The sequence below is a fragment of the Panthera uncia genome, chromosome X (genome assembly GCF_023721935.1).
Source record: "Panthera uncia isolate 11264 chromosome X, Puncia_PCG_1.0, whole genome shotgun sequence".
In the NCBI taxonomy this organism is placed as follows: Eukaryota; Metazoa; Chordata; class Mammalia; order Carnivora; family Felidae; genus Panthera; species Panthera uncia.
Genome location: NC_064817.1, coordinates 68,360,654 through 68,387,708, shown reverse-complemented (window position 1 = coordinate 68,387,708; position 27,055 = coordinate 68,360,654). Strand labels below are relative to the sequence as shown.

The 27,055-nt window shown below is 36.1% G+C and overlaps 1 protein-coding gene across 1 annotated transcript in view; it reads left to right on the top strand.

The window, feature by feature from the left end:
- Positions 1 to 8,382: 8,382 nt before the first annotated feature.
- Positions 8,383 to 27,055, top strand: part of LOC125931809 (rab proteins geranylgeranyltransferase component A 1-like) — a 174,356-nt gene continuing 155,683 nt past the window's right edge. Inside the window, exon 1 of the mRNA XM_049644032.1 lies at positions 8,383 to 8,454. Coding sequence (XP_049499989.1) covers positions 8,406 to 8,454 — 49 coding nt within the window. The 5' untranslated portion in view covers positions 8,383 to 8,405. The remainder of the gene's footprint in view (positions 8,455 to 27,055) is intronic.

The following is a 27,055-nucleotide window of genomic DNA, read 5'->3' as shown; positions in this document are numbered from 1 at the left end:
CTATTTCCTGATAAAGATTAATTAATTAAAAATGCTTTTGCATTGAAAAACAACATAAATGCATTATAGTAAAAAAAACTATACTGATAAAATACCAGTAATAAGAGAGACTATTAGTACAAACTATAGAATATTTGAAAATTTTATTATGAATAGCCATGTTAAAAACTTTGATATGAGGTTTTGTAAGCAAATTTGGGGGGAATAATTCACCCTCTGAGATTAAATATATCTTTAAATTAAGAAGTTTTTTCTTATTATGGGGTGCCTGGGTCACTCAGTCAGTTAAGTGTTCAACTTCAGCTTAGGTCATGATCTCAGGGTTGGTGAGTTCGAGCCCCGCATCAAGCTCTACACTGACAGCGTGGATCCTGCTGGGGATTTCTGTCTCCCTCTCTCTCTGTCCCTCCTCACTTGTGCTCTATCTCTCTCTTTCAAAATAAATAAGCAAACATTTTTAATAAAAAAAAGATTTTTTAATGAAAAATGAAAAATCAAATATTATTCAAATGTGAACCCATCCCATATTGCAGTTCTCATGTGTTCACTCATTCATTCATTCTTTATATTTAAATGTTTTTAAGTTTATTAATTTTTAGAGAGAGAGAGGGAGAGCACACGTGAGTGGGGTAGGGGCAGAGAGAGAGGGAAGAGAGAATCCAAAGCAGGCTCCACTCTGTCAGCATGGAGCCTGATGTGGGGCTCAAACTCACCAATTGTGAGATCATGACGTGAGCTGAAACCAAGAGTAGGACACAACTGACTGAGTCACCCAGGTACCCCATTCTTAATTTATTTTAATTTAATTTTATTTTTGAGAAATTAAGAGAGAGAGAGAGCATATGTATACATGTGTGAGTGGGGGAGGGGCAGAAGGAGAGGGAGAGAGAGAATCCCTAGCAGACTCTGTGCTGCCAGTGCAGAGCCTGATGCAGGGTTTGAACTCACAAACTGTGAGATCATAACCCGAGCTGAAATCAAGAGTCAGATGCTTAACTAATTGAACCACTCAGGCACCCCATCCATATATTTGAATTTTTTACTTTGTGCAATCATACAGAAAGTTTATTATGTTCAAACTCTGAGGATAATAAAACAAATTGATTTATTGAATGATGAAATGCAAATGAAATGTTTATACATAACTTTTTCAATATGTGTGCTTGAATATGTTTAGACAATTCTAATTAACAGGATGTTACCATAACAAAATGTAGGAAAACTTTGCAATCAGGCCACTGAATATTCAGTTTAATTACATTGGTATGCACTTCTATTTACTTCTAATGCCAAGGATCCATTGGTAAAATAAATGCCCATTTTATGGTCTGTTATGCAGAAAATGTTTAATCCAGTATTAGATTTACTCTATTAAATCTTCCTTATTGAATGTGCTTATTCATCCATGCAAAATTCAGTATGTTGTTTTCTATTACCGACATTACAATTAAACAGATACAAGAAGAACAGCAAGACTATCTGTAAGGATTTGTGAAATTCCCACCAAATTATTCATAGCTTTTTTGTTTTGTTTTGCAAGGAAAGTGAAAAAATACAAATGTATTCTGAATATTTCTGTATTGAATAAACTGACAAATACAATAGTACAAATAATCATTTTGATACTAAAACTCATATTTAAAACATATTTCTGATATAGTGGAAATAATTGCTCTCACAACATTGATTATTGTTGAAAGGTAGAAATGAACATGAACTCAAAGAACCTGAATTTTATACAATGGAAAAAAGTATGATGGGATAATATTTGTACATATTTGAAATGGAAAAGTCCAAGCTGACTTCAACTGGGTATACCTCAAAGAGTGTGTATGCTCACAAAAGTACAACTTTGGGTAGTTTCAGGTTATTCTCCAGTAGACTGGATTTTCTCCACTTCCAGCTATGTTTTACTGTCCAGAATACTTGTGCTCATGAATTTTTATTATCACTACAACTACAGGGTTAGAGATAGAAAATTTTTAATTCAAAGCAAGCTCAAACATTAGTTCTGCATTAAAAAAAAAGTTTTTCCTTTGTAAGTGTGGAACTTGTATTAAGGAGTTAATAATTTACTTCCTTAACTGTTATTGCTTGTTTTTCACAGTGTTAAGAGATACACATTCATACAGACATAACTATTTTCTAAGAAGCTCTTGTAAACTTAAACTCAGAGTATCGGTGGTTTATCTGGCACTCTTACTTTAGTTTATACTAGATCAGTGTCTGGTAAGTTTGGTTGTTTACAATATAGTAAGAATGAGATTCCATGGTAGTGAATTGAATTTGTGTGTGTACGTGTGTGCACACATGGGTGTGTAAAATTATATGACTGCTGGATCATAAACTGTACTAGTAACACTGACATTTGGAACGAGTATGTATGTAATAGTTCTGGTCCATCTGGTCCCATTATCACTCCTAGAAATTTTTTTGCTGTGTCTTAATGATGGTGGGACAAAAACATCATCTGTGAAACACACAAGAAATGTTATTCTGAGTTAGACCAATAGTCCAGCCTAGTGTTTCCCAAAGTATGTTCTTCCTTTAAAAGTTATTTTGTCAAGTATACTAAAAAATTTTTTAAGGTTATTAAGAAATCTTCATAGCTCACATGTATATTTATTATAAAATATCTGAAGAATCCTCCAGTAAAGAAACCATTTGACTTTTATTGCTCTCTAATTGTATTTGATAGTGCAACCCCTATTAACATCCTACAGAATTACTTTTCCCCAGAAGACACTTTGGGAAAAAGGCTGGCCATGGCACTGAAAGGTGTTTCATAGGGGATTATTTTAGATCTCCACTCCTTCAGCATTTAAGAAACATTTATTAAGCTCTTATTCAATTACAGGCATCTTCTAGATGCTTAGGAGTCAGTGAACAAAGATCCCTACCCTCATAGTACTAACTTTTATAGTCCTTGAATTTATATAAGCCTTTCTTAAATATGCTTATATTTTCAATTCCCAAGCTATTAGGGAAGGAGAGAATTTGTATTTTACTTAAGAAAAAATTACATATTCTATAATACCACATGTCAAAAATAACTATTAACACGAAAAGTTTTGTTTTGGTCACATGAATTTAAAACCCAAAAGTCAGAGAAATATTGAGAGGATCAATATGGTGTCATATCATTTGACATATGAATAAAACAATTCACTAGTCTGCAGGATAAATTTAAAATGAGAAAATGCTGAATCACCAAATATATGCATTTAAAATGTTGACAAATACTGCCAAATTTCTTTCAACAAATTGTATCAATTTCCACTTCCATTAGCACTGTATGAGTGAGCTTGCTCCCTCAGAAGTTTATCAATACTGTATGTTATCAAATAATTTCATTTTTGCCAATCTGATTGATGGAAGTTGGTATCTCCCACATGCTCACAATGACTGCTGCTGCTATTACCACTACTACTACTGCTGCTACTATTTATTGAGTGCTTACTACCATCAAATACAGTGTTAAGGGCTTTATTTACCCCTCATAACTCCCATGGGGGGTAAGTTATATTATTGTTGCAATTTTACATATGAGGAAACTGAGGTTAAGAAATGTTAAGTAACTTATCTGAGACCATTCAGTTGGTAGAAGATAAAATTGGGACTCCAACCTAGGAAGTCTGGCGAAGAGTCTGAACTCATAACCATTATTCTATATTGCCTCTCCAAGAAAATGATGTTCGTTGCAATATCATTTGTTGTAGGAAAAAACTAAATATCCATCAATAGAGGAATATTAAGTAAAATCATGTCATATTCATACAATGGAATTATAGGAAAGCATTAAAAATGAGGTGTCCCTATATGTTCTGAGAACATAGGATCTCCTAAATATATTATGTAAAAAAATACACATGGCAGAATTTCTCTATTTAAGGGATGATTAATATTCCTTTGTATAAATCTATGTAAACATATATGTGTCTATGTGTGTGTATATGTGTGTGTGTGTGTGTGTGTGTGTGTGTGTGTATCTCCATTCATCTGTTGATGAACACTGAAATACAGTTGTTCTATTATGTTTAGATGTTTCTATATCTTGGCTACTGTGAATAATGTTGCAATGAACATAGGAGTGCAGATATATCTTTGAGATATTGATTTTATTTGCTTTGGATATATACCCAGAAGTAGGATTTCAGCAGATATTTTTCAGTGCCTACTATATGCTAGGCACTGAATGATGGTACTGGAAATATAATGATGAAAAACATAGGTATGGCCCTTGCCTTTGCATAACTCATCTCCTAGGAGGGTAACAGATGTAAAATAAGAAACTGCATAAGTAATTTGATATTTCCAATCATGAAAAGTTGAACAAAGGAGAAGTATAGGGTGAAAGGAGACTTAAGGTAGATTGAGGATTAGATGAAGACTTACAAGAGAAAGTGATATTCTGAATGAACTGCAAAATGAGTAGGATTAAGCTAAGAGAAAGGGAGAAGAAGGACAAAAGTATACCTCAGGAATATGGAAGAACATGAATGAAGGCCCTGAAGAAGGAAGGAGCATGGTGTATCAGACAAAACGAAGGAGAGACAATATGGTTGGAGCTTAGAGAGAGAAGGGTGACAGGTATGAGAAGAGCCTGGAGAGTTCAGCAGGGACTTTTAGACCATGCTTAAAATTTTGGAGTGTATTTTAAGAGTAATGGGAAATCATGTCGATTTTAGGTAGGGGAGGACATAATTAGATTTGAATTTTTTTAAGATCTAATTTTTTTTTAATTTTTTTTAACGTTTATTTATTTTTGAGACAGAGAGAGACAGAGCATGAACAGGGGAGGGGCAGAGAGAGAGGGAGACACAGAATCTGAAACGGGCTCCAGGCTCTGAGCTGTCAGCACAGAGCCTGATGCGGGGCTCAAACTCACGGACCGTGAGATCATGACCTGAGCCAAAGTCCGACGCTTAACCGACTGAGCCACCCAGGCGCCCCTTTAAGATCTAATTTTTAAGTAACCTCTATGCCCAGTGTGGGTCTTGAACTCACAACTCTGAGACCAAGAGCCACATGCTCCACCAACTAAGCCAGCCAGGTGCCCTTATATTTGAATTTAAAATTTTTTTTAATCTTTTTTAAAAAAAGTTTATTTATTTTGAGAGAGAGAGTGCAAGCAGGGTAGGGGCAGAGAGAGAGGGAGGGAGAGAAAGAATCCCAATCTGTGCTGACAGTGTGGAGTCTGATGCAGGGCTCAACCTCACAAACCGTGAGATCATGACCTGAGCTGAAATCAAGAGTTAGCCGCTAAAATGACTGAGCCACCCAGATGCCCCTAGATTTGAATTTTTAAGAGTTTACTCTCCTCTACAGTGGACTGGAGAGAAGCAAGCATAAATCAAGGGTCGAGCTGGGGCCTATTGTAGTAGTCTAGGCAAGAGATTACGGGGGCAGTCCAGATTGAGAGGTGGGTATGTTTACAATATAACTTTGAGATAGATATGGCAAGAGTTGATGATGAATTGGTTTAAGAGTGAAAGAGAATGATATATCAAGGATAATTCTTAAGTTTTTGACTTGAGTAACTAATTAGAAGGTAGTACCATTTCTGAGGTAGGGAACACTGGATGAAGAGTTTTGGGAGTGGGGCTGAAATGTTCAGGAGTTCAGTAGTGGACATGTTCAGAAGAGATGTTGAGTAAGGGATTGGATATATGGATCTGGAGCTCAAAGGAAAGGCCAGGGATAGAGACCATTAAATTACCAGTTTATAAACATTTGTTATGTCAGATCACACAGTTATGTAACCTTCTGAATACAAGGTAAATATTCAGGGAATCATGGTTTTCAACTCAGGAAACCATTAAGTACAAAATTAGGATCACAGTGACTTAATAGGGTAAGTCAATATGTATCCATCATCTCGTACTATGACTTATCCAAATAAAATATTTCACTTCTAAAAAATAGACATCCTTAGAATAACAGAATAGACAGCAATTAAGCTGCTTTGCTTCATGCTATTTTACTGACATTATCAACCCCTATATTTGTCTTTACAGGAGATCTATAAAAATACATTTGAAATAAAAGGCATTTTGAACACTTTCTCCATGCAGAGGCTTTAATTTTTTCTAATGTAACCATATTTTCCATGTTCAGAGAGTGTATAATAGAGAAAGGACAGCTAAATATACGCTGGCAATTTTATTTTTCCAAGGGTCCTGCTTTCTAACTTCAGAATAAAAGGGATTTCATATTTGAGGCAAAACATATTGGAATATTAGCATGACAGAGCAATTACTTGTTTATTTTGTTTTATACCCTATTAGATGTAAACTTAATGAAGTCAGAGGTTTTTGTCTGTTTTATTCATTGCTGTAATTCCATCATCTAAATCAGTGTTTTGCACATAGTAGGTATTCAATAAATATTTGAGGAAAATTGAATGAAATGATAAGTAGTGTCTTCACAGTGTGTCTGATTGTTATAAAATTTCTGAATCCATAAGTGTGTCTACTTGTTATAAAATTTCTGAATCCATAGAAAGATACACTCATATTGAAAAAGATACACACACAAGTATACAGATATTGCCAAAGTATGATAGAGATACCTTAATTTATCATGTTTTTAACTACCCATCCATAGCTTCTCACTGTTAAAGGAGATTTTGGAAAGTTTCCTGTGTTTACTCTGGGAAATCTATTAATTTTCATTTCCACTGATGGTATTAAGAATCTCATAGATCTAACAGATAAGATCTATTTCACTTCTGATAGTACTCAAAACTTTCTTTTCACATCAAGGCAAATGGCAGAGTGATTTACTGAACAATACCTTACACTTCTCAAAGAAATCTCTTACACAAAATATTCATCAGAGGACCGTATCACAAAAGAATTGTTCAATACATCCAGATAACCCATAAAATAAATTAATGAAACATGTAAAATGTTGCTAAAGATTATGGCAAAATGCAGCAAAACAAAACAAAACCCAACCCCAGTAAAGTACAGTTTTAAAGAATTTTCATGGAACCTTAGCAAAGAAACAGGTATTGAGCATCTTCAAAATATGACACATGATAGTTGTGGGTAGATATAAAGATGGAATACTCAGTCCCTGTATTCACAGTACTTACCATCTATTAAGGGAGTCAGAACTAACCAGTTCAGCAAACACTGGCATCCTACTAAGCAATAGGCCCACGTTAGATGCAGGGGGTAAAAAGATAAATAAGGCACAGTCCCTGTCATAGAAGGTCTTATAATTTAGGCCTATCTGGGTGTGTATTTTTGTACATATGTAGATATGTGTACTGTATAGGAACCAACCTAAATGCAAATAATTTCAGGGCAATATGGAAGACTATGACAGAATGTTAGCACTACCTATGGAAATTTAACCCAATATAGGGAGGACATAAAAGGAGGAGGTGGTAGAAGCTGAGCTGAATCTTAAGGATATGTTAGGTGGAGAATGGGAAGATAATCCCATGCTGGAGGAACAACAGTGAGACTGGGAAACCACAAACGATTCAGAGGACAAGTTGTGTAAGGGAAGGTCCACTACTGCACTCGCTTTGAGTTATTTTGAGACGCTTATAAAATAACTACACAACGAACCCTAAAGCCCCTCATCAAATACAATCACTTTACTATGAATGGTATTTTATCATGGTCATTTTTGCAGCAGCTTATCAGAAGAATCTTGTATGGACTCCGTGCATATGTATAAAAAACTAGATTCAGAATCATTAGACGCTTATCAAGCAACTACTATGCTTTCATATCTTTTTTCGCTGCTGTAAAGCAAGGCTAATTTTCTAAATATATACTGCCGGATGTCCGGCTGGACTAACTAGAACAAATGCAAACTCAATTTAGGTTCCATTCTGGCGAAACTAGGGCTAGACTAGGGCGAGACGGTTTTCGTGGGTTTTCATTGGGGAGATATGGAGGCAAAAAATATATGGGATATAGTTTTGAAGTGTTGGTGCGTAAAATTATGCCTCAGAGGCCAAAACAAAAGAACAGACTCGCTGGGGGAAACAGTTTCAAGACTGGAATGAAAATGTCCTTTGTTCACAGAGCAATCCCCTTTCAATTTCACTCCACCCTTCATATATTCCAATTCTTGCTTCATCGTCAAGGAACACCCAGGTTTTCCCACATTCATCCTAGCTAGCTAGAGTGAAAATCTCCACCTCATTACTACCTCAAACCTCCAGGCTAAATGCGCCACTGCACTCTGCCTGGAAAATAAATTGAGCTTTTAACATTCGCGTAAACATTTCAAATAAAATGTTGTAGCCGCCTACCTGGACCGGCCACCCAAGAACTACAATATCCAGAATGCACTGTTTTCCCTTCCGCCTTCTACCGGGGCAATGCCTGACTTGATCTCATTTCCACAAGCGATAGTCACATGACACGTTTTCTCTCAAGATGGCGGATAATCTCCCTTCGGAGTTTGACGTGATCGTAATAGGGACGGGTATGTGTGGCTCTGGTACTCTCCGAACAAAGTGTAGGAAGTCTATCTCGTTCCTACCTTTTCTGTCAGTGGCGAAGTTTGGTGAGAAATGCCGGGGGTTGAGCATAGCAGGGAGGACTGGAAGGAAGTGAGGTAGTGTGGAGTCAGCGCGGGAGTTAGCAGCTCCAGGGAGGGGCTTGGACCCACGGTGCTTAGCGCCATTTGAGTAGGGGTCGATATGATCGATGCCGATTGCTGAGGTTGGTTGCTGCGGGTGGTTCCTGTAATTTCCTTAGAGGGTGTTGGGTTTTGCAGTGTCTTGAGAATGGAGGATCGGGACTTTATCAATGGAGACGCCTTTTGGCATAACATGATCCCCACCTTGTTGATTTCAAGGCGATATTCTCCGTAATTTTGTCTCGTCCTTCAGTAGGAGTTTTTCATATATTGATGTAGTCCTAGGGTGAATTGCAGCTCGGATACAGCTTAGCCTTCAGTTTTTCGAGAAGGATGCTCAGGTGTTGTCCGTGTGCGTATTAATTACTAGGACCAGGGAACGGATTCTTTTCTATTATGTTGAGAGGCCTGGGGAATTGTATTTTGTTGAGGTAGCCATTATTCCTGCTTTATGATGCTGAAAGGTAGCGTTTTGCTTTCTGACACCCACCTATCTACTCACAACTAAATGAGCTGAGAAGAAGCTTCTGTGAATTCCATTTCAGGTGTGTGACCTTATCTTCCCCTTGTTTTCCCATCATTTATTCTCCATGTTTTGGGTGGAGCCAGAAAATCCCCTTCAATATCTAGTTGACAAATTCAGCGTACCACTTGTGGTAGAAGACATTTGGCAGCAGTTAGTATTTTGTTTTTTAACAGTGTAAAGGGTGGGTTTGAAATGTGGTGAAATAGGTTGTTGAGTGGGGTTTTCTCCTGTTTGCAGAATGTGGTAGGCCTGAAAAGCTCTGGTGGATGAATATCTGTCCATTGTGTTAATGAATGGAGTTAGCTGTTTTCTCAAACAGTAGGGGCAGCCATGTTTCCAGGGCCGAGTAAAAATTATAGCTACCTGGTTTTGAATGCTTATTATTTGCTAATCGATGTGCTAAGCACTTTACAAGCTGTATGCAATTCTCACAACCACCTCGTTAGAGGAGGTATTCTCTACACTTTACAGAAGAGGAAACTGGGGTTTAGAAAGGTTGCAGTGTGCTCAAGATCACACAGCTGGTAAATTTCCAAAGGCCCATTCCATCTCAGAAGGAGAATCAGTGGTTCAGACCCTTAGAGTTAACCCATTTAACTCTAATATACTCTAATAATTGGGAAAAGTTACTAAATCTTGCAGGTATTTAAATATGCCTGTTTGAATTACTAGGGCATTTAATCTCTCTGAGCCTCAGTTTCCTTGTTTTTAAATACAGAGAGGGTAAACTAGATATCCTTTCAGGTGTTGTCTAATCAAAAATTCTTATTGTAGTGGCACTTGGGTAATTGTTCTGAGGACAGCAGACATGTTTATTCCCATCCTGAAAACTGCATGGCTGCAGATAACTTGTCTGTAGCTGCCGTGAACACATGTTGGATGAGAGCTGGAAGGAGCCTATAGACTATTCATTTGTTCTCTCCACTCTATCTTGAAACTGAGAAGAACATCCATTTTTGAATAGTTGTTAATACCATACTTGGATTCTATATTATTGCCTTTCTTTTTTGTTACCTAGAAAGTTGGGGTGTTTTTAAAATTTTTTGAAACATTAAGAGATTTTTTTCCTATCTGGATTCAAATTTTAATTGATAAGAGTGCTAATTCCTATTAAATGCTACTAATTCTTATAACAAATAGTTTGCTTTCTGGTTCAGTTCATAATATGAACTACTTTCATTCTGTTAGAGTCTGTTATGGTAGAGGTAGGAAGATGCTGTGTGTGATCCAGAAAATTGAATTAGGTGGCATCTGGTGTATTTAAAAAAAGATTCATTTTAGACTTGTTCCAGTGAGAGTAATATTTCTCAAAGTATGGGAAAAACTTATTTGAAGTTAATCTTAAAAGTTGTTTTTCATATCACTTACTGGTGAACATAATCTGAGTTTATCAAGCACATTGCATAAATTCATGTTATGAAGCTTTGTTTTTAGGCATGTCAAGATGGAAAAATTAGTTAAAAGTTGTTTCCCAAATGACTTCAATAATTCCAATCATTATTTAATCGGAATTATTTATTTAAATCCAATTTAGTTACCATCTAGTGTAATAATGATTTCAGGAATATAATTTAGTGATTCCTCACTAGATACAACACCCAGTGCTCATCCAAACAAGTGCCCTTCTTAATGCCCATCACCCATTTAGCCCATCCCCCACCCAACACCCATTCAGCAACCCTCAGTTCTCTGTATTTAAGAGTCTCTTAAGGTTTGTGTCCCTCTCTGTTTTTATCTTATTTTTGCTTCCCTTCCTTTATGTTCATCTTTAATTTGAATTATTTTTAATGTGTTTGGAGTATTTCTTTTTTGAAATAGTTTGCTGAAAGTGGCCTTAAAAATGTTTGCATTACTAAATACTAGCTTGAGTAAATCTTAGGAAAAGCAGCGTTTCTTAGATTCAGTTTTACTGAAAAAAGCAGAGTTAATCATGCATGTATCACAAACATGAAGAAGTAGGCTATGAAATGTAATTTTTATTTTAGTAAATTTAGTTCTAGTTATGTCATCAAGAGACCATTGCTTCAAGTAAAATCATATGTGGATAATACTTAAATCCCTTTGTCTTTGATTAGTGTTTTTCTGTTTTTTGTTTTTTACTTTACATATCATAAGATTTCCCCTAAGATCATGTTTTGAAGAGATTATGGGAAGATAAAGTTTTGTATGTATTTTCTTAGTTATGTCTATTTCCTTTTGATTACAAAATACAGGAAATATCTCTCAGACACCCAAAGGCAGATGAATAAAATAAAGTGTTTGAACTGTGAAAAATAAAGTAGAAAATGGAAAAAAGGAAGGAAGGCTGACTGGAGTCTCAAAGGAGAGGACAAAACTGGAAATAAATGATGTGTCTAGAAAGTGGCTTTCAGTTGGGGTACACAGTCGTCATTTTCAAGGCATTTTGCCGTTTAAAAAGACATTGGAATGATAATTTTGTAGGTTACAGAGAAGTATCCTTGGTTTCAGGTTAAAAATAGTCCCAGTAACATAACACCTCAATGGAGGTGACATCAGGCAACCTCTGTAATCTGCAGTCTGCTTCAGAGCCAACAATTCAACAGAAGAGCAGGCAAGATGGAAGTTAGGAGAGCTATGGTAATATTGACGTGCTTCTTACATAGTGGAATCCTTCAGGCCCTTAATTAGAGCATATTTATTCTAATTTTATAAATAATTCTAGTGTTCTCAGAGCATATTTAGAAACATCCTATTTAGAAGATACAGTGTTATCAACTTCTACAAAAGCTGTATTTGGGTGGTGTCATTAGACATAAGTGACAGTTCATGTCTTAATAGGAAAGGGAAGAGACAGACACCTAAAGTGCAAGCCTACATCCAACAGTACAATGGCCTGGGACCAGTTTATGTAGTGACAAACACTCATTTTTCAGAGTATTCAACTCACATTTACTCAGAACTTAGTCTCTGCCCTTGTGAAGTTTACGATATTGCCTATTTTCAGAGACTGGTTGAGGTTTCTGACAGTCACATCCACAGAACTGTTTGTTCTTAAATGTGGGCTTTTCATTGCATCCTTTTTGCTTTCTGAAGACCACATAGTGATTCAGTCTGGATCCCTTTTCTTTCTGAAACACCACAGACATTATATTTTGGGGAGTTCTTTCCCTAAGACGGGCTAGCTTAAAATTTTTCCTGCAGAGGATAAACACATGGATCCATTTTATTTTAATTTTTATTTTAGACAGAGAGAGAGAGAGAACACACTCGTGCAGGCCAAGGTGGGGCAGAAAGAGAGGGAGACAGAGGATCCGAAGCAGGTCCTGCTTTGACAGCAGAGGAGCCCTATATGGGCCTCAAACTCACAAACCAGGAGATCATGACCTGAGCCAGAGTTGGACGCTTAACTGACTGAGCCACCCAGGTGCCCTAACATAGATCCTTTTTTTTTTTTAAGTTTATTTTTGAGAGAGAGGCAGAGAGAGAGAGGGAGACATAGAATCCAAAGCAGGCTCCAGGCTCTGAGCTGTCATCACAGAGCCTGAATTGGGTCAAACCCACGAATCATGAGATCATGACCTGAGCTGAAGTTGGACGCTTAACCAACTGAGCCACCTAGGTGCCTCTAGATCTTTTTTGACTTAAGAGTTTTATTGCTAAAGATTATGGGGAAAGAAATGAGATAACCAAAATAACAAACATAAGAGAAATTACAAAAGTATTGCTCTTATATTGTGACTATGTTGCTAGATAGTGCTCGACATAGTACAATAATAGATGTGACAGCATGGTGTGATGGGAATCACTTGACCTTTCTATTGGGTGACTTTGGACAAATTGCATCTCCTGTTGGGATACCAGTTTGTTCATCTGTAAAGTGGGAGATTTGAATTAGGTGACCTATCTACTAGTTGTAAAGTTGAGTGTTCTGCACCATTGTGCGTGCAGAAGTGTGACCCTGTGTCCTTGAAAAGGCTAAATTCTGTCTAGTCCTTTCAAGAAGTCAAGTCAGTGTTTAATATACTTTAAAAATTTTTGTATCAAAAAAAAATAAATAAAAATTTTTGTATCAAAATGGCTCATAAAAATTTTTTTGAAAGCAAGAAGTTGCTTTTATCAGGAAGGGCATGTAAGGTAGCACACTTCCATTCTTTGATGTTGGTTAAGAATCAGAAAGTCAACCTTGGCTGGCAGCTCAGTGACTATAATACTTATGATGGTGGTGGTGTAGCTTCACTTCTCTAAATGTTTGGGGATGGTAGTGCTGCAAGAGGTTTCGTGGAAACATATTTACCAAATATGCCTTTGTGCCAGACTCTGTGCTAAGTGATTTCCCACATACATATTTTATTTAATCTTCTCTCAGAATGGCTGTATGAGTTCTAACATGACAGGATGTTCATACTTCTCTTTGTATTTCCAAACATACATGCACCTATGGTCCAGAGCTGAGTTTGTTTTTGTTTGTTTATTTTTTTTTTTTTGGTAATTGCAAGATGCCACCTATTTGTGGGTCATGAAATTAATTCCAGCATTAAAAGAAAAGAATAGAATATATTAGAATATGTTACATGTAGTAAGGATGAGTATAGTTTTATGAAACAAATATTTCATATACGTATAATAAATCACTATAAAATTCAAGCATATATACTATATACACATTTTTGGGGGGTGGTCAGGAGGAAAAAATCTTAAAGTCTAGAGGATATTAACTGAGTAACAATGAATAGTAATGGTAATTGTATTTCAAAAGTCCTTTAGTTTTAAAAATGCTATACCATCCTTATATTTTATTGACTTTGACATGTATGTGTCTCATTTGAGCAATGTAATTGACAATGTAGTTCTGAAGTGAGACAGACTGGGTTTGAATCAGCTGTGCCTCTTGTGCTACCTCATACATGTTCCTTAAAGCCTAAGTTTCAATATTCTTATCTCTACATGAGAACAAACTTCACAGAGCTCTGTTAAGGATTCGATGAAATAATTCCTATAAAATGCTTAGTAAATACTCAGAAAATGTAGTTGATTTTTATGGCCCATAATTCTATCCCAAGGTGCTTTTATCATCACTATTGCTACCTGAATGCTTTCAGGAAGGGCTCTTCATGGAAAGCAGAAGAAAGATTCAGGTGTCTGAGTCATTGTCCTTTTCCCCATTGGCTCATTGGTAAGAAAGACCTTTCGTTGTGCATTTATTACTACTGTTTCTAACAGATTTCTTATCTGGGTTTACAGGTTTTCTATCTTTTTCTTTTATTCTTTTTCATTTGTCAGCTTGATTTGTCATTTTATTTGTCTAAAGTTTTTTTTTAAATTAATTTATTAATTTAAAGAGAGAAAGAGAGAGAGAGTGCACAGGGAGGGGCAGAGAGAATCCCAAGCCAGGTCCACACTGCCTGTCAGCCCGATGCAGGGCTTGATCCTACGAACCATAAGACTACTGACCTGAGCTGAAATCAAGAGCCAGACACTTAACCAGCTGAGCCACCCAGGCACCCCTGTTTTGTTTAAAGATTTTGAACAGATTTATCTTCTTTGGGGCATAGTATGAAATGCTTCCTTGTCAGTGTAAGAATGTTGAAGGAGCTAAAGAAAGCCTAAAGATTTTGCTGTTCTGAAAAATGGTTTGCAATTCTTCAGGCATTTATTGATGGAAAAGTATGTCTTTTCTGCTTTCAGTACTGAGGAAAGTAAAGGGGGTTGTCTAATGCTGGAGGAGACTCTTTGGAAGAGGTTTATTCTTCCCTGTAAATCATAGCCAGTCCCTCAGAGAGAGCTACATTTGTTACCAGAGTTCCCTCTGCAGCATCATTTTCATCTCCCTTGCCTCATGTCATTTTCTCTAGTGTTCTCGTGATGTTTTGGAGAACTCAAGCTGCAGCAATTAAAATCAAATATGGCTGCTCACCATCACATTCCCATGTTTAACATAAAATCCCAATGCACAGAAACAATTACAATTCTGTATAATTGACCTGTTACTCATGCTAAATCACCTGCTATTCAGTTTCAATGCAGAGTCTTTTAACTAAAATGTTAGGTTGTGCGTGCTATGTATATGAATGGTTTTAAAAGTAAAATCGACCGAAAGTCGCTATCAGTTTTTATTAACATATATATTAAAACACTGTGTGTGTGTAATATGCTAGAGAGATTGGAAACATTTTGGGGTTATTTAGTCATGGCCAACACAATAGGCATACTTTGAAACATTGACTTACTGTGTTCTTGCTTTTCTAATTTTATTAAAGGGCAGTGTAAAAAGAGATGATAACTTATCACACATAGTGATTTTCCAAAGCAGGATTATGAGAGCCATCATATTATCATATTGAGGCTATTTAAAAAATAGTTTGCCAATAAGAGATCAGGGACAGCTTGGCCAGTATGCAAGTATTATTAGCATTAGTGTTATTAATACTTATTAGGGTAAGTATTTCATCTCATTGGATTTTACCAAGAATTTAAGTCATATTACTTGACCGATTTGGTTTATATCACTTTTAGAATAGTACCAACATCTACTTTTTTCCCTATGTAATGTTCTAACATATCTTTTTTTTCCAGCCTAGTGTTCACATTGAGTTACAATGGCTATTGGTTAATGGAGTTTTAATCATTTATATTGCTTTGAAATGTTTGGATCATATATCTGTGATCCACATTTGCACATTTGTTAAAACTACTTTCTTTTTTTCTTTTTTCTTGTCTTCTTACTCCTTTTTTTTTTTTTTTGAGTGCAAGTGGGGGAGGGGGACAAAGGGAGGGATAGAACCCCAAGCAGGCTCCACACTCAGCACAGAGCCAGAAGTGGGGCTCGATCTCGGAACCCTGGAATTATATCCCAAGCCAAATCAAGGATCAGATGCTCAACCAACTGAGCCACCCAGGTGCACAAACTACTTTTCTATATATGAGTTTAAAATAATTATTATAGAAAACTTTACACAAGCTAAAGTATAGAGAAATAGGGCTTTATTTACAGATATAGGGCATATTAGGAAGATGCTGAGTTGTGAGTTATTTTTTAAATAAAAAAAATTAATATTTGAGTATAGTTGACACAATTACATTAGTTTCAGATTTACAACTTAGTGATTTGACAAGTTTATATATTATACTATGTTCACCATAAGTGTAGTTACCATCTGTCTCATTGCATTGCTATTACAATATCATCAACTGTGTTCCTTATGCTCTCTGCCTTTCATTCCCATGACTTACTGAATTGTGAGTTCTAACCTTTATTTTTCTATGAACTGTATTACTTTGGCATGAGGTATATAAGCCAAATAGATGACAGAGAATTTCAGCACATACAACATACTGTTAAACAAATATATGAAACATATGCAAGTACTGTTCTAAGCTCTTTTTAAAATTTTTTTTAATGTTTATTTATTTTTGAGAGAAATAGAATGCATGCTGTCATAAGTGGGGGAGGGGCAGAGAGAGGAGGACACAGAATCTGAAGCAGGCTCCAGGCTCTGAGCTGTCAGCACAGAGCCTGATGTGGGGCTTGAACCCATGAACCATGAGATCACGACCTGAGCTGAAGTCCGATGCTTAACTGACTGAACGACCCGGGTGCCCCATCTTAAAACGCATCATTTCCTCTGATTCTCACAATAACCCTCTCTGTAGTGAATACAGTTAATCTCCATTTTACAAATATGTAACCTAAGTCTTAGTTAAGTTTAACCTAGGTCAAACTATTAAGACTGGAGTTACTGTAGCTAAAACTCTCTTATTACATTGAACTTGTAGGATTCTTCCAAGTAGAAAAATACCTTATACTACCAATATATATTTTTTTAATATTTTATTTATTTTGTTAATTTACATCCAAGTTAGTTAGCATATAGTGCAACAGTGATTTCAGGAGTAGATTCCTTAATGCCTCTTACCCATTTAGCCCATTCCCCTCCCCCCCCCCAAAACCCCTTCAGTAATCCTCTGTTTGTTTTCCATATTGAAGAGTCTCTTATGTTTTGTCCCCCTCCCTGTTTTTATATTATTTTTGTTTCCCTTCCCTTATGTTTATCTGTTTGGTCTCTTAAAGTCCTCATGTGAGTGAAGTCATAAGATTTTTGTCTCTCTGACTGACTAATTTCACTTAGCATAATCCCCTCCAGTTCCATCCATGTAGTTGCAAATGGCAAGATTTCATTCTTTTTGATTGCCGAGTAACACTCCATTGTATATATACCACATCTTTATCCATTCATCCATCGATGGACACTTGGGCTCTTTCCATACGTTAGCTGTTGTTGATAGTGCTGCTTTAAACATGGGGGTGCATGTGCCCTTTTGAAACAGCACACCTGTATCCCTTGGATAAATACCTAGTAGTGCAATTGCTGGGTCATAGGGTAGTTGTATTTTTAATTTTTTAGGAACCTCCATACTGTTTTCCAGAGTGGCTGCACCAGCTTGTATTCCCACCAACAATGCAAAAAAGATCCTCTTTCTCCACATCCTCCCCAACATCTGTTGCCTGAGTTGTTAATGTTAGCCATTCTGACAGGTGTGAGGTGGTATCCCCTGGTTTTGATTTGTATTTCCCTGATGATGAGCGATGTTGAGCATTTTTTCATGTGTCAGTTGTCCATCTGGATGTCTTCTTTGGAGAAGTGTCTATTCATGTCTTTTGCCCATTTCTTCACTGGATTGTTTTTTGAGTGTTGAGTTTGATCACTTCTTTATAGATTTTAGATACTAACCCTTTATCTGATATGTCATTTGCAAATAATATTATAAATATTATATTAGTATGCCCTAGCTTTGTGGGTGGCAGTTGCTTCATTTTCTAGGAGTCACCATTTTTGACATTAAAATCCTGATGCCAACAAAGTCTTGTGGTATTAACTCATCATTGACAGCATCATGAAATCTCTATCGGCCTGCCAACCTTTTGATGAAGGTGAATTGCATGACATGGTTGTATTATTCCTTAAAACTGAGGGAAAAAAATCACAGCCACTAAAGTAATGGTAAAAAAAAAAAAAAATGGGATCTGAGAATACAGTCAAATTTCAAGCAATAATCTGTTCTTATTGATTTCAAGATACATAATTAACCACTGAAATAAAATCATTGTTAAAAATGACATATAGGCTGCTTGTGCCTGTGCTGGAGCTTGCCATTTTATGTCTGTCTTTTTTAGTTTTTTCACTTGCAAATTAAATTTTCAAGATCAAGTATTGGACTCATTGTCCTACTTTTGAAGCTTATCTTTTTTTGGTTGACTATTCTTTTGGTTCCTACAATTTTCAGTGTTTGTCAGAATTTACAATGGATGCATCTTAATTGGCAGAATGAATATGGTAATATCTTTTTCCTCCAAGGGCTGTGTTATTAACATAATAATAGCACTTTTATATATTTACTTCCAAACGTTTTCTCGGTTTGTGTGTATAGATGTATGTATATTTTTCTGTGTTTATAAAAGTGTATCAGACACTGTTTTGAAAGCTATTTTTCACCTCACAGTATGTCTTGAACATCATTCCATGTCAGCCAAATGGCCTTCCCAGTGTCCTTGTTACAAGTTTTTATTTAGAGATAATTATAGACTCACATGCAGTGGTAAGTTCTCACTTTATTAATGAGAAAATCCTGCATATACTTCACAGTATGTATATGGCAAGTAAAATTTTGGATAAATCATAAACAGGAAATTGACCTTACCCACTGACCTTATTCAGATTTCACGACAAGGAAGTTGACCTTACCCAATGACCTCATTCAGATTTCACTAGTTTTACATATAACTTGTGTTACTTTTGTTAACTGCCTTTGGAGATATGCATAAAAAGCCTTCCCCTCCAAGATTAAGTAAATATTAACTCAGTTTATTTTTCAATATTTTATTTTTTACATTTAAATTTAAATTCACTTGAAATTTACTTTGTTGTAGAGTACGAGTGTTTTTCCCCCCTCTAAATCACCAGCCAGTTATTCTAACACCATTGATCTAATAATCTGTTCTTACACCATTGAACTGAAATTACAATTTTTTTTATTATTTTTTTTTTTTTTTTGTAGGGGAGTGGCATGCCTGGGTGACTCAGTCAGTTAAGCCTCTCACTATTGCTTTCAGTTCAGTCAGCTCAGGTCATGATCTCGTGGTCGTGAGATCAGCTCTGTGTTGTGTGCTCTTCCAGCACAGATCCTGCTTGGGATTCTCTCTCCCTCTTTCTTAGCCCCTCCCCTGCTCTTGTGCATGTGTTCGCTCACTCACTCGCTCTGTCTCTTAAATAAATAAACTTAAAATTTTTTTTTTTTTACCATATGATCAATTTTGGGGCTTTCTGACAATAATCTGAGTGTTTCTTTCAGCATATAGTCTCTTTCAAAGTGGGAACTATAAAGTAGGAATAGATTGAGTCATCTGATCTGTAGGGAAAGGATAACTTTTCCTCTTTGAAATCTGAAAAAAACAAAAGATAATATTTAATATATTGAAAATTATAGCATCTACTTTGAAAAATAGAAAACCAAAAGAAAAAAAAAACAGAATAGGAATATTTGCAACTCCTAACAGGACTAATTACAGATAATGAGTACCTTCAAGTTTATATGAAAAATATCAAGATCTCTAGACAAATGGGCAGAAAAATATAAAGAGAAGATAGAAATAGCAAACTGCTGGGAAAATATTATTTCCTAATAGTTGAATTCAAAATAATTTAAAAATTAAAAACACTAAATTAAAAGTAACAATGAGTTGTCAGTGAAGTTGTATTCAATTAATATGATGATATTATAAATTGGGACAATATTTGGGAAAAGTAATTTGACAGTACTGAGAATTGTAAGTGTGTTTATTCCCTTAGACTCAGTAACTCCAGATCTGAGAATTTATTTTGAGAAAATCATTCAGTAGAGTTAAAAGCTACCAAAGTGACATCTATTTTAAAGCTGCTTATCATAGTGAAGTTTGAAAATAATATAAAAATTCTATAGTAAAGAGCTCTGAAATCTCCCAGGAGGCCAGCTAACTGGTGGAATGGGCAGTCTTACAATGTGGCCCAAGATCTGGTACACAGCTTTCATTTTTATTATAAGACATCATACGTACAAGTGAAATCTGTGTATATGTGTGTGTATATTTATTTCAGTGAACAATAATAAAGTGAATGGTGCATATGTATGACCCAAGTAAAAAGACCATAACCAGAACATTACTAGAACTTTAGAAGTTCCGTGTGTGTACCACCATCATTTATCTTCTCTTCCTTTCCCACAGATGTAACCATTATGATAAGTTGTATTGTTCCCTTGTATTTTTTAAGGTGTTTTTATTACATGTGTATGTATCTCTAAAAAATATATTGCCTTACCTGTTTTTGACCCTTGTCTAACTTTTGGAATTCTATTGTATGTATTCTTTTTGTGAGTTGCTTTTATTGGCCAGTGTTATGCTTGTGAGATTCATCTGTACAGATGCATACAGATGTAATCCCCCCCACTCACATGTAATCACATACACATACCACACACACGTACACACACACATGCTGACTACTACTGTGTTGTACTAGGTTTACAGATCTTCCAACTTCAGTAGGTTATGCCTATTTCCCAAAGTAATTATATATTTGCCCTTTGGTTTACAGCTTTTCAAGCCTCCCCCAACCCAGGAAATATGTAATCTTAAAAATATATTCATGATAAAATAAGATCATCTGTACATATCATTCTGCAACTTTTTCAGTCAATAATCCTCACGTTTCTATCCATTATAGTACATTTTTATCTACAGTACACAGACTATATTTAACTTTCTACAAACATCCATCCCCAAATACCCTTCATAGTTGATATTTATAAATATGTGTCCAATTCAGTATTATGCTTTGCTTCTGGTTTTTAGTGTCCTGTAAGTCTGTTTTATCCTAGCATAGTTGTTGTTGTTGTTGTTCCTTTTTTTAAATTTTTAACGATGACTGGAATGTTGAGACTGGGCCAGTGATCGTACAGAATGTTCTGCCTTTTGGATTTGGCTGCTTTCTTCCTTGTGGTATCAGTTACCTTATTTCTCTAGCCTATGTTTTTCCTGTAAACTGAGAATTACACCTAAAGGCTTGATGGATTCAGGTTAACATTTTTGGCTAGAATTTATTCTTAGTGATTGGATATTATGTTGGATCATACCGGAACACACATCATATCTAGTTGATCCACCATGAGTGTTGCTAAGATTAACCCTGGATTAGGATGATGACAATCTGATTCTTTGACTTGTATGGGTATGTTTTTCACTGTGTATTGAAAATAATCTGTGTATTGGTAATTTAGCACTGTACAAATATTTGATTTGATACCAACTATTCACATAATTATTTTGCCATCAGTAAGTTTTATATAAATAAGTGTTTTCATTAGGCCTTGCAAAAGTTTTTATCTTTGATTCTTAGTTCTTTGATTTCTTCTACACTGAGTAGCTGCCACTGAATGCCAATTTAATAATTCATAAAAGGAAACACACCTTTCTAGCATTATTGGTGTCTACCGGTTAGACTACTCATTTCTGAAAATCAAGTCATTCAGGAAATTGAATTAATTGTAAGCTTGCCTGGTGGGGATCGGCAAAGAGATTTAGATGTCATATACTACTTAAAGGTATAGACTCAGGGTGCCTGGGTGGCTCAGTTGGTTAAGTGTCCGACTTCAGTTCAGGTCATGATCTCACGGTTCATGAGTTAGAGCCCCGTGTTGGGCTCTGCTGACAGCTCAGAGCCTGGAGCCTGCTTTGGATTCTATGTCTCTCTCTCACTCTGCCCCTCCCCCACTTGCACTCGGTCTCTCTCAAAAATAAATAAACATTAAAAAAAGTTTTAAAAAACGTGTACAGACTTGAGGGGTGGCTGGGTGGCTCAGTCGGTTAAGCATCAGAATCTCGATTTCGGCTCAGGTTATGATCTCACAGTTGGTGAGTCTGAGCCCCACATCAGGCTCTGTGCTGACAGCATGGAACCTGCTTGGGATTCTCTCTGTCCCTTTCTCTTTCTGCCCCTCCCCCACTCTCTTTCTCTCTCTGTCTCTCAAAATAAATAAATAAACTTAAAAAAAGAGTACAGACTCGAGGCAGCATGGCTAGGTTCCAATATTAACTTGACAGTTTTTGGGTATACGACTTTGGACAAATTACTTAACCCCTCTGTGTTTCAATTTCAGCCCTATGTATACATGTGGACAAAGAATGAAAAGTAAGGGAAAAATGAAAAATTGTTGGAGGTCAGGTTATGTATGATTAAAATATTTTCTTTAGTGCTGTATCATATTTGCAATGTAAGAGAAAATGAAAAAGAAATGTAGCTGTTATGCTGCTTTTTAGGCATTTTGTTACTGTTATTATTTTTAAACTAAAAGTTTTTTAAGTTTTTATTTTAATTCCAGTTAGTTAACATACATGGTTATATTAGTTTCAGGTTCAACAACTCCATACATCACCCAGTGCTCATCACTACAAGTGCATTCCTCAATCTCCATCACCTATTTAACCCATCCCTCAACCACCACCCCTTTGGTAACCATCTCTTTGTTCTCTATAGTTAGGAGTCTGTTTCTTGGTTTCTTTCTATGTATTTCCTTTTGCTCATTTGTATTGTTTGTTTTTTAATTTCACAAATGAGTGAAATAATATGGTATTTCTCTTTCTCTGACTGAGTTATCTGCCTTGCATTATACTTCCTAGCTCTATCCACATCCTTGCAAATGGCAAAGTTTCATTCTTATTTATGACTAAGTAATATTCCATTGTATATATATACTACATATTTTTTATCCATTTATCAGTTGATGGACACTTGGGACGCTTCCATATCTTGGCTATTGTAAATAATACTGCAATAAACAGAGGGGTACATGTATCCCTTTGAATTAGTGTTTTTGTATTTTTTTGATAAATACTAGTAGAGTGATGGATCATAGGGTAGTTGTATTTTTTTAAGTTTATTTATTTATTTATTTTTTATTTGAGAGAGAGCGAGAGCGAGTGAGTGGGGTGGAGGGGCATAGAGAGAGGGGGAGAGAGTCCCAAGAAGGCTCCATGGTGCCAGCGCAGAGCCCGACATGGGGCTCGATCCTATAAACTGTGAGATCTATGACCTGAGCCAAAATAAAGAGTTGGGCGCTTAATTGAGCCACCCAGTGGCCCCATTTTAGTTCTATTTTTAACTTCTTGAGGAACCTCCATGTTGTATTCCACAGTGGCTGCATCAGTTTGCATTCCCACCAACAGTGCAGGAAGGTTTCCCTTTCTCTACATCCTCACCAACACCTGTTGTTTCTTGTGTTGTTGATTTTAGCCATTCTGTCAAGTGTGAAATGATACCACATTGTAGTTTTGATTTGCATTTTCCACTTATTAGTGGCGGTAAGCAGCTTTTCATGTGTCTGTTGGCCATCTGGATATCTTCTTTAGAGAAATGACTGTTTATGTCTTCCGGCCATTTTCTAATTAGATTATTTGTTTTCCAGGTGTTGAGTTTTATAAATTCTTTATAGATTTTGGATACTAACCCTTTATCAGATATATTATTTGCAAATATCTTCTCCCATTCTGTAGGTTGCCTTTTGGTTTTGTTGATTGTTTTTCTTCACTGTGCAGAAGCTTTTTATTTTGATGTAGTTCCAAAAGCTTATTTTTGCTTGTTTCCCATGCCTCAGGAGACATATCCAGAAAAAAACTTGCTATGGCTGGTGTCAAAGAGGTTACTACCTGTGTTCTACTCTCAGATTTTTGTGGTTTCAGGTCTTACATTTAGGTCTTTGATCCATTCTGAATTTACTTTTGTGTATAGTTTAAGAAAGTGGTCCAGTTTGATTATTTTGCATGTTGCTGTCCAGTTTTCCCAACACCATGTGTTGAAGATGCTGTCTTTTTCCCATTGGATAGTCTTTCCTGCTTTGTCAAATATTAGTTAACCATAGGGTTATGGGTTCCTTTCTGGGTTTTCTATTTTTTTTTTTTTAATGGTTATTTTTGAGAGAGAGACAGAGACAGAGCAAGGGTGGGGGAAGGGCAGAGAGAGAGGGAGATACAGAATCTGAAGCAGGCTCCAGACTCTGAGCTGTCAGCACAGAGCTGAATGCGGGACTTGAACTCATGAACTGCGAGATTATGACCTGAGCTGAAGTTGGACACTTAACTGACTGAGCCATCCAGGTGCCCCATGGTTTTTCTATTCTATTCCATTGATCTATGTGTCTATTTTTGTGCTAGTACTATACTGTTTTGGTTACTATAAATTTGTAATATAATTTGAAGCCTGGAATTTGATGACTCAGCTTTGCTTTTCTTTTTCCAGGTTGCTTTGGTTATTCGGGGTCTTCTGTGGTTTCACACAAATTTTAGGATTGTTCTGGCTCTGTGAAAAATTTTGGTGGTATTTTGGCAAGGATTGCATTAAACATGTAGATTGCTTTGGGTATTATAGACATTTTAACGATATTTCTTTTAGTCCATGAGCATGGAATGTCTTTCCATTTTTCTGTGTCATATTGAATTTCTTTCATCAATGTTTTATAGTTTTCAGAGTACAGGTCTTTCACCTCTGTGGTTAAGTTTATTTCTAGGTGTCTTTTTTATTTTGGTGCAATTGGAAATGGAATTATTAATTTCTCTTTCTAGATTATTGGTGTATAGAAATGCAACAGATTTCTGTACATTAATTTTATATTGTGTGACTTTACTGAATTTTCTCATTAGTTCTAGCAGGTTTTTGGTGGAGTTTTTATTTATCTATTAATCTTTTAAAATTTTTTAACATTTTTTTTATTTTTGAGAGACAGAGGCAGAGCATGAGGAGGGGAGGGGGAGAGAGAGAGAGAGAGAGAGAGAGAGAGAGAGAGAGAGAGAGAGATACAGAATCTGAAGCAGGCTCCAGGCTCTGAGCTGTCAGCACAGAGTCCAACGCGGGGCTCGAACTCACGAAGTGCGAGATCATGACCTGAGCTGAAGTCAGAAGCTCAACTGACTGAGCCACCCTTGTATATATAGTATCATGTCATCTGCAAGTAGTCAAGGTTTTACTTGTTTCTTACCCATTTTGATGGCTTTTATTTCTTTTTGTTGTCTGATTGCTATGGCTAGGATTTTAGTTCTATGGTGAATACAAGGGGTGAGAGTGGTCTTGTTCCTGACCTTTGGGAAAAAGCTCTCAGTTTTTCCCCATTAAGGATGATGTTAGCTGTGAGCTTCTCATATATATATGGCCTTTATTATGTTGAGGTATGTTGCCTCTAGACCTACTTTAGGCTTTTTATCATGAATGGATGTTCTGTGTCAGATGCTTCTTCTGTCTCTATTGAAATTATCCTATGGGGGTGCCTGAGTGGCTCAGTCAGTTAAGTGTCAGGCTCTTGGTTTTGGCTCAGGTTATGATCTCACAGTTCCTGGGTTTGAGCCCCGCATGGAGCCCTGTGTCAGTCTCCATGCTTACAGTGTGATGCTTCCTTGAAACTTTGTCTTTCCCTCTGTCTCTGCCCCTTCTCTGCATGTGTGTGTGCTTGCTTTCTCTCAAATAAACTTAAAAAAAATGATCATATGGTTTTATCCTTCCTCTTATTGATGTGATACATCACATTGATTGATTTGTGGTTATTGAACCACTCTTGCAACCCAGGAATAAATCTCACTTGATCATGATTAATGATGTTTATTCTATGTTGGGTTTGGTTTAGTGATAACTTTGTTAGATGCAAATCTATGTTTATCAGAGATATTGGCCTATAGTTTGCTTTTTTTGTTGTGTCTTTATCTGGTTTTAGTATCAGGGTAATGTTGGCCTCATAGAATGAATTTCAAAGTTTTCTTTTTTCAATTTTTTTGGACTGGTTTGAGAGGAATAGGTGTTAACTTTCCTTCAAATATTTGGTAGAATGTATCTGTGAAGCCATCTGGTCTGGACTTTTGGTAGGAGGTTTTTAGTATGGACTCATTCTTTGCAGGCTATCAGTCTGTTCAAATTTTGTATTTTATCTTGTTTCAGTTTTGGAATTTGTATGTTTCTAGGAATTCACCCATTTCTTCCAGATTGCTCAGTTTGTTGGCATGTAATTTTTTAATATTCTCTTAGAATTGTTTGTATTTCTGTAGTGTTGGTTGTTATTTCTCCTCTCTCATTTGTGATTTTGTGTATTTGAGTCCTTTTTCTTTTTTTCTTGATAAGTCTGGCTAGAGGTTTATCAGTTTTAAGGATATTTTTCAAAGAACCATCCTCTGGTTTCATTTGATCTGTTTTTTGTTGTTGTTTGTTTTGTTTTGTTTCTATATTATTTGTTTCTATATTATTTATTTCTGCTCTAATCTTTATTATTTCCCTACCTCTGGTGATTTTAGGTTTTGATTGTTCTTTTTCTAGCTCTTTTAGGTGTAAAGTTAGGTTGTGTATTTAAGATTTTTCTAGCTTTTGAGGTAGGCCTTTATTATGGTAAACTTTCCTCTTAGAACCACTTTTGGTGCATCGTAAATGTTTTGGACCATTGTGTTTTCATTTTCATTTGTTTCCATGTACTTTTTAAATTCTTTTTTGATTTTCTGGTTGACCCATTTATTATTTAGTAGCATGTTGTTTAATGTCCATTTATTTGTAGTCTTTCCAGATTTTTTTCTTGTGGTTGTCTTTTAGTGTCATAGTCTGAGGTCAGACAAGATGCATGGTATGACTTTGGTCTTGGATTTGTTGAGGTTTGTTTTATGGGCTAGTATGTGATCTGTTTTGGAGAATGTTCCATGTGCAGTTGAAATCAGTATGCATTCTGCTGTTTTAGGATGGAATGTTCTAAATGTATCTGTTAAGTCCATCTGGCCCAGAGGGAAATGGCACCTGCCATTCTCTCTGTAAATGCTGCCTCTTAGGGACTTACTCTGAGATGAACAAATAACCTCCCTACTGTGTGTTCCAGGCGCTCCTCAGATGGCTGTTTCCAGACTATATGTCC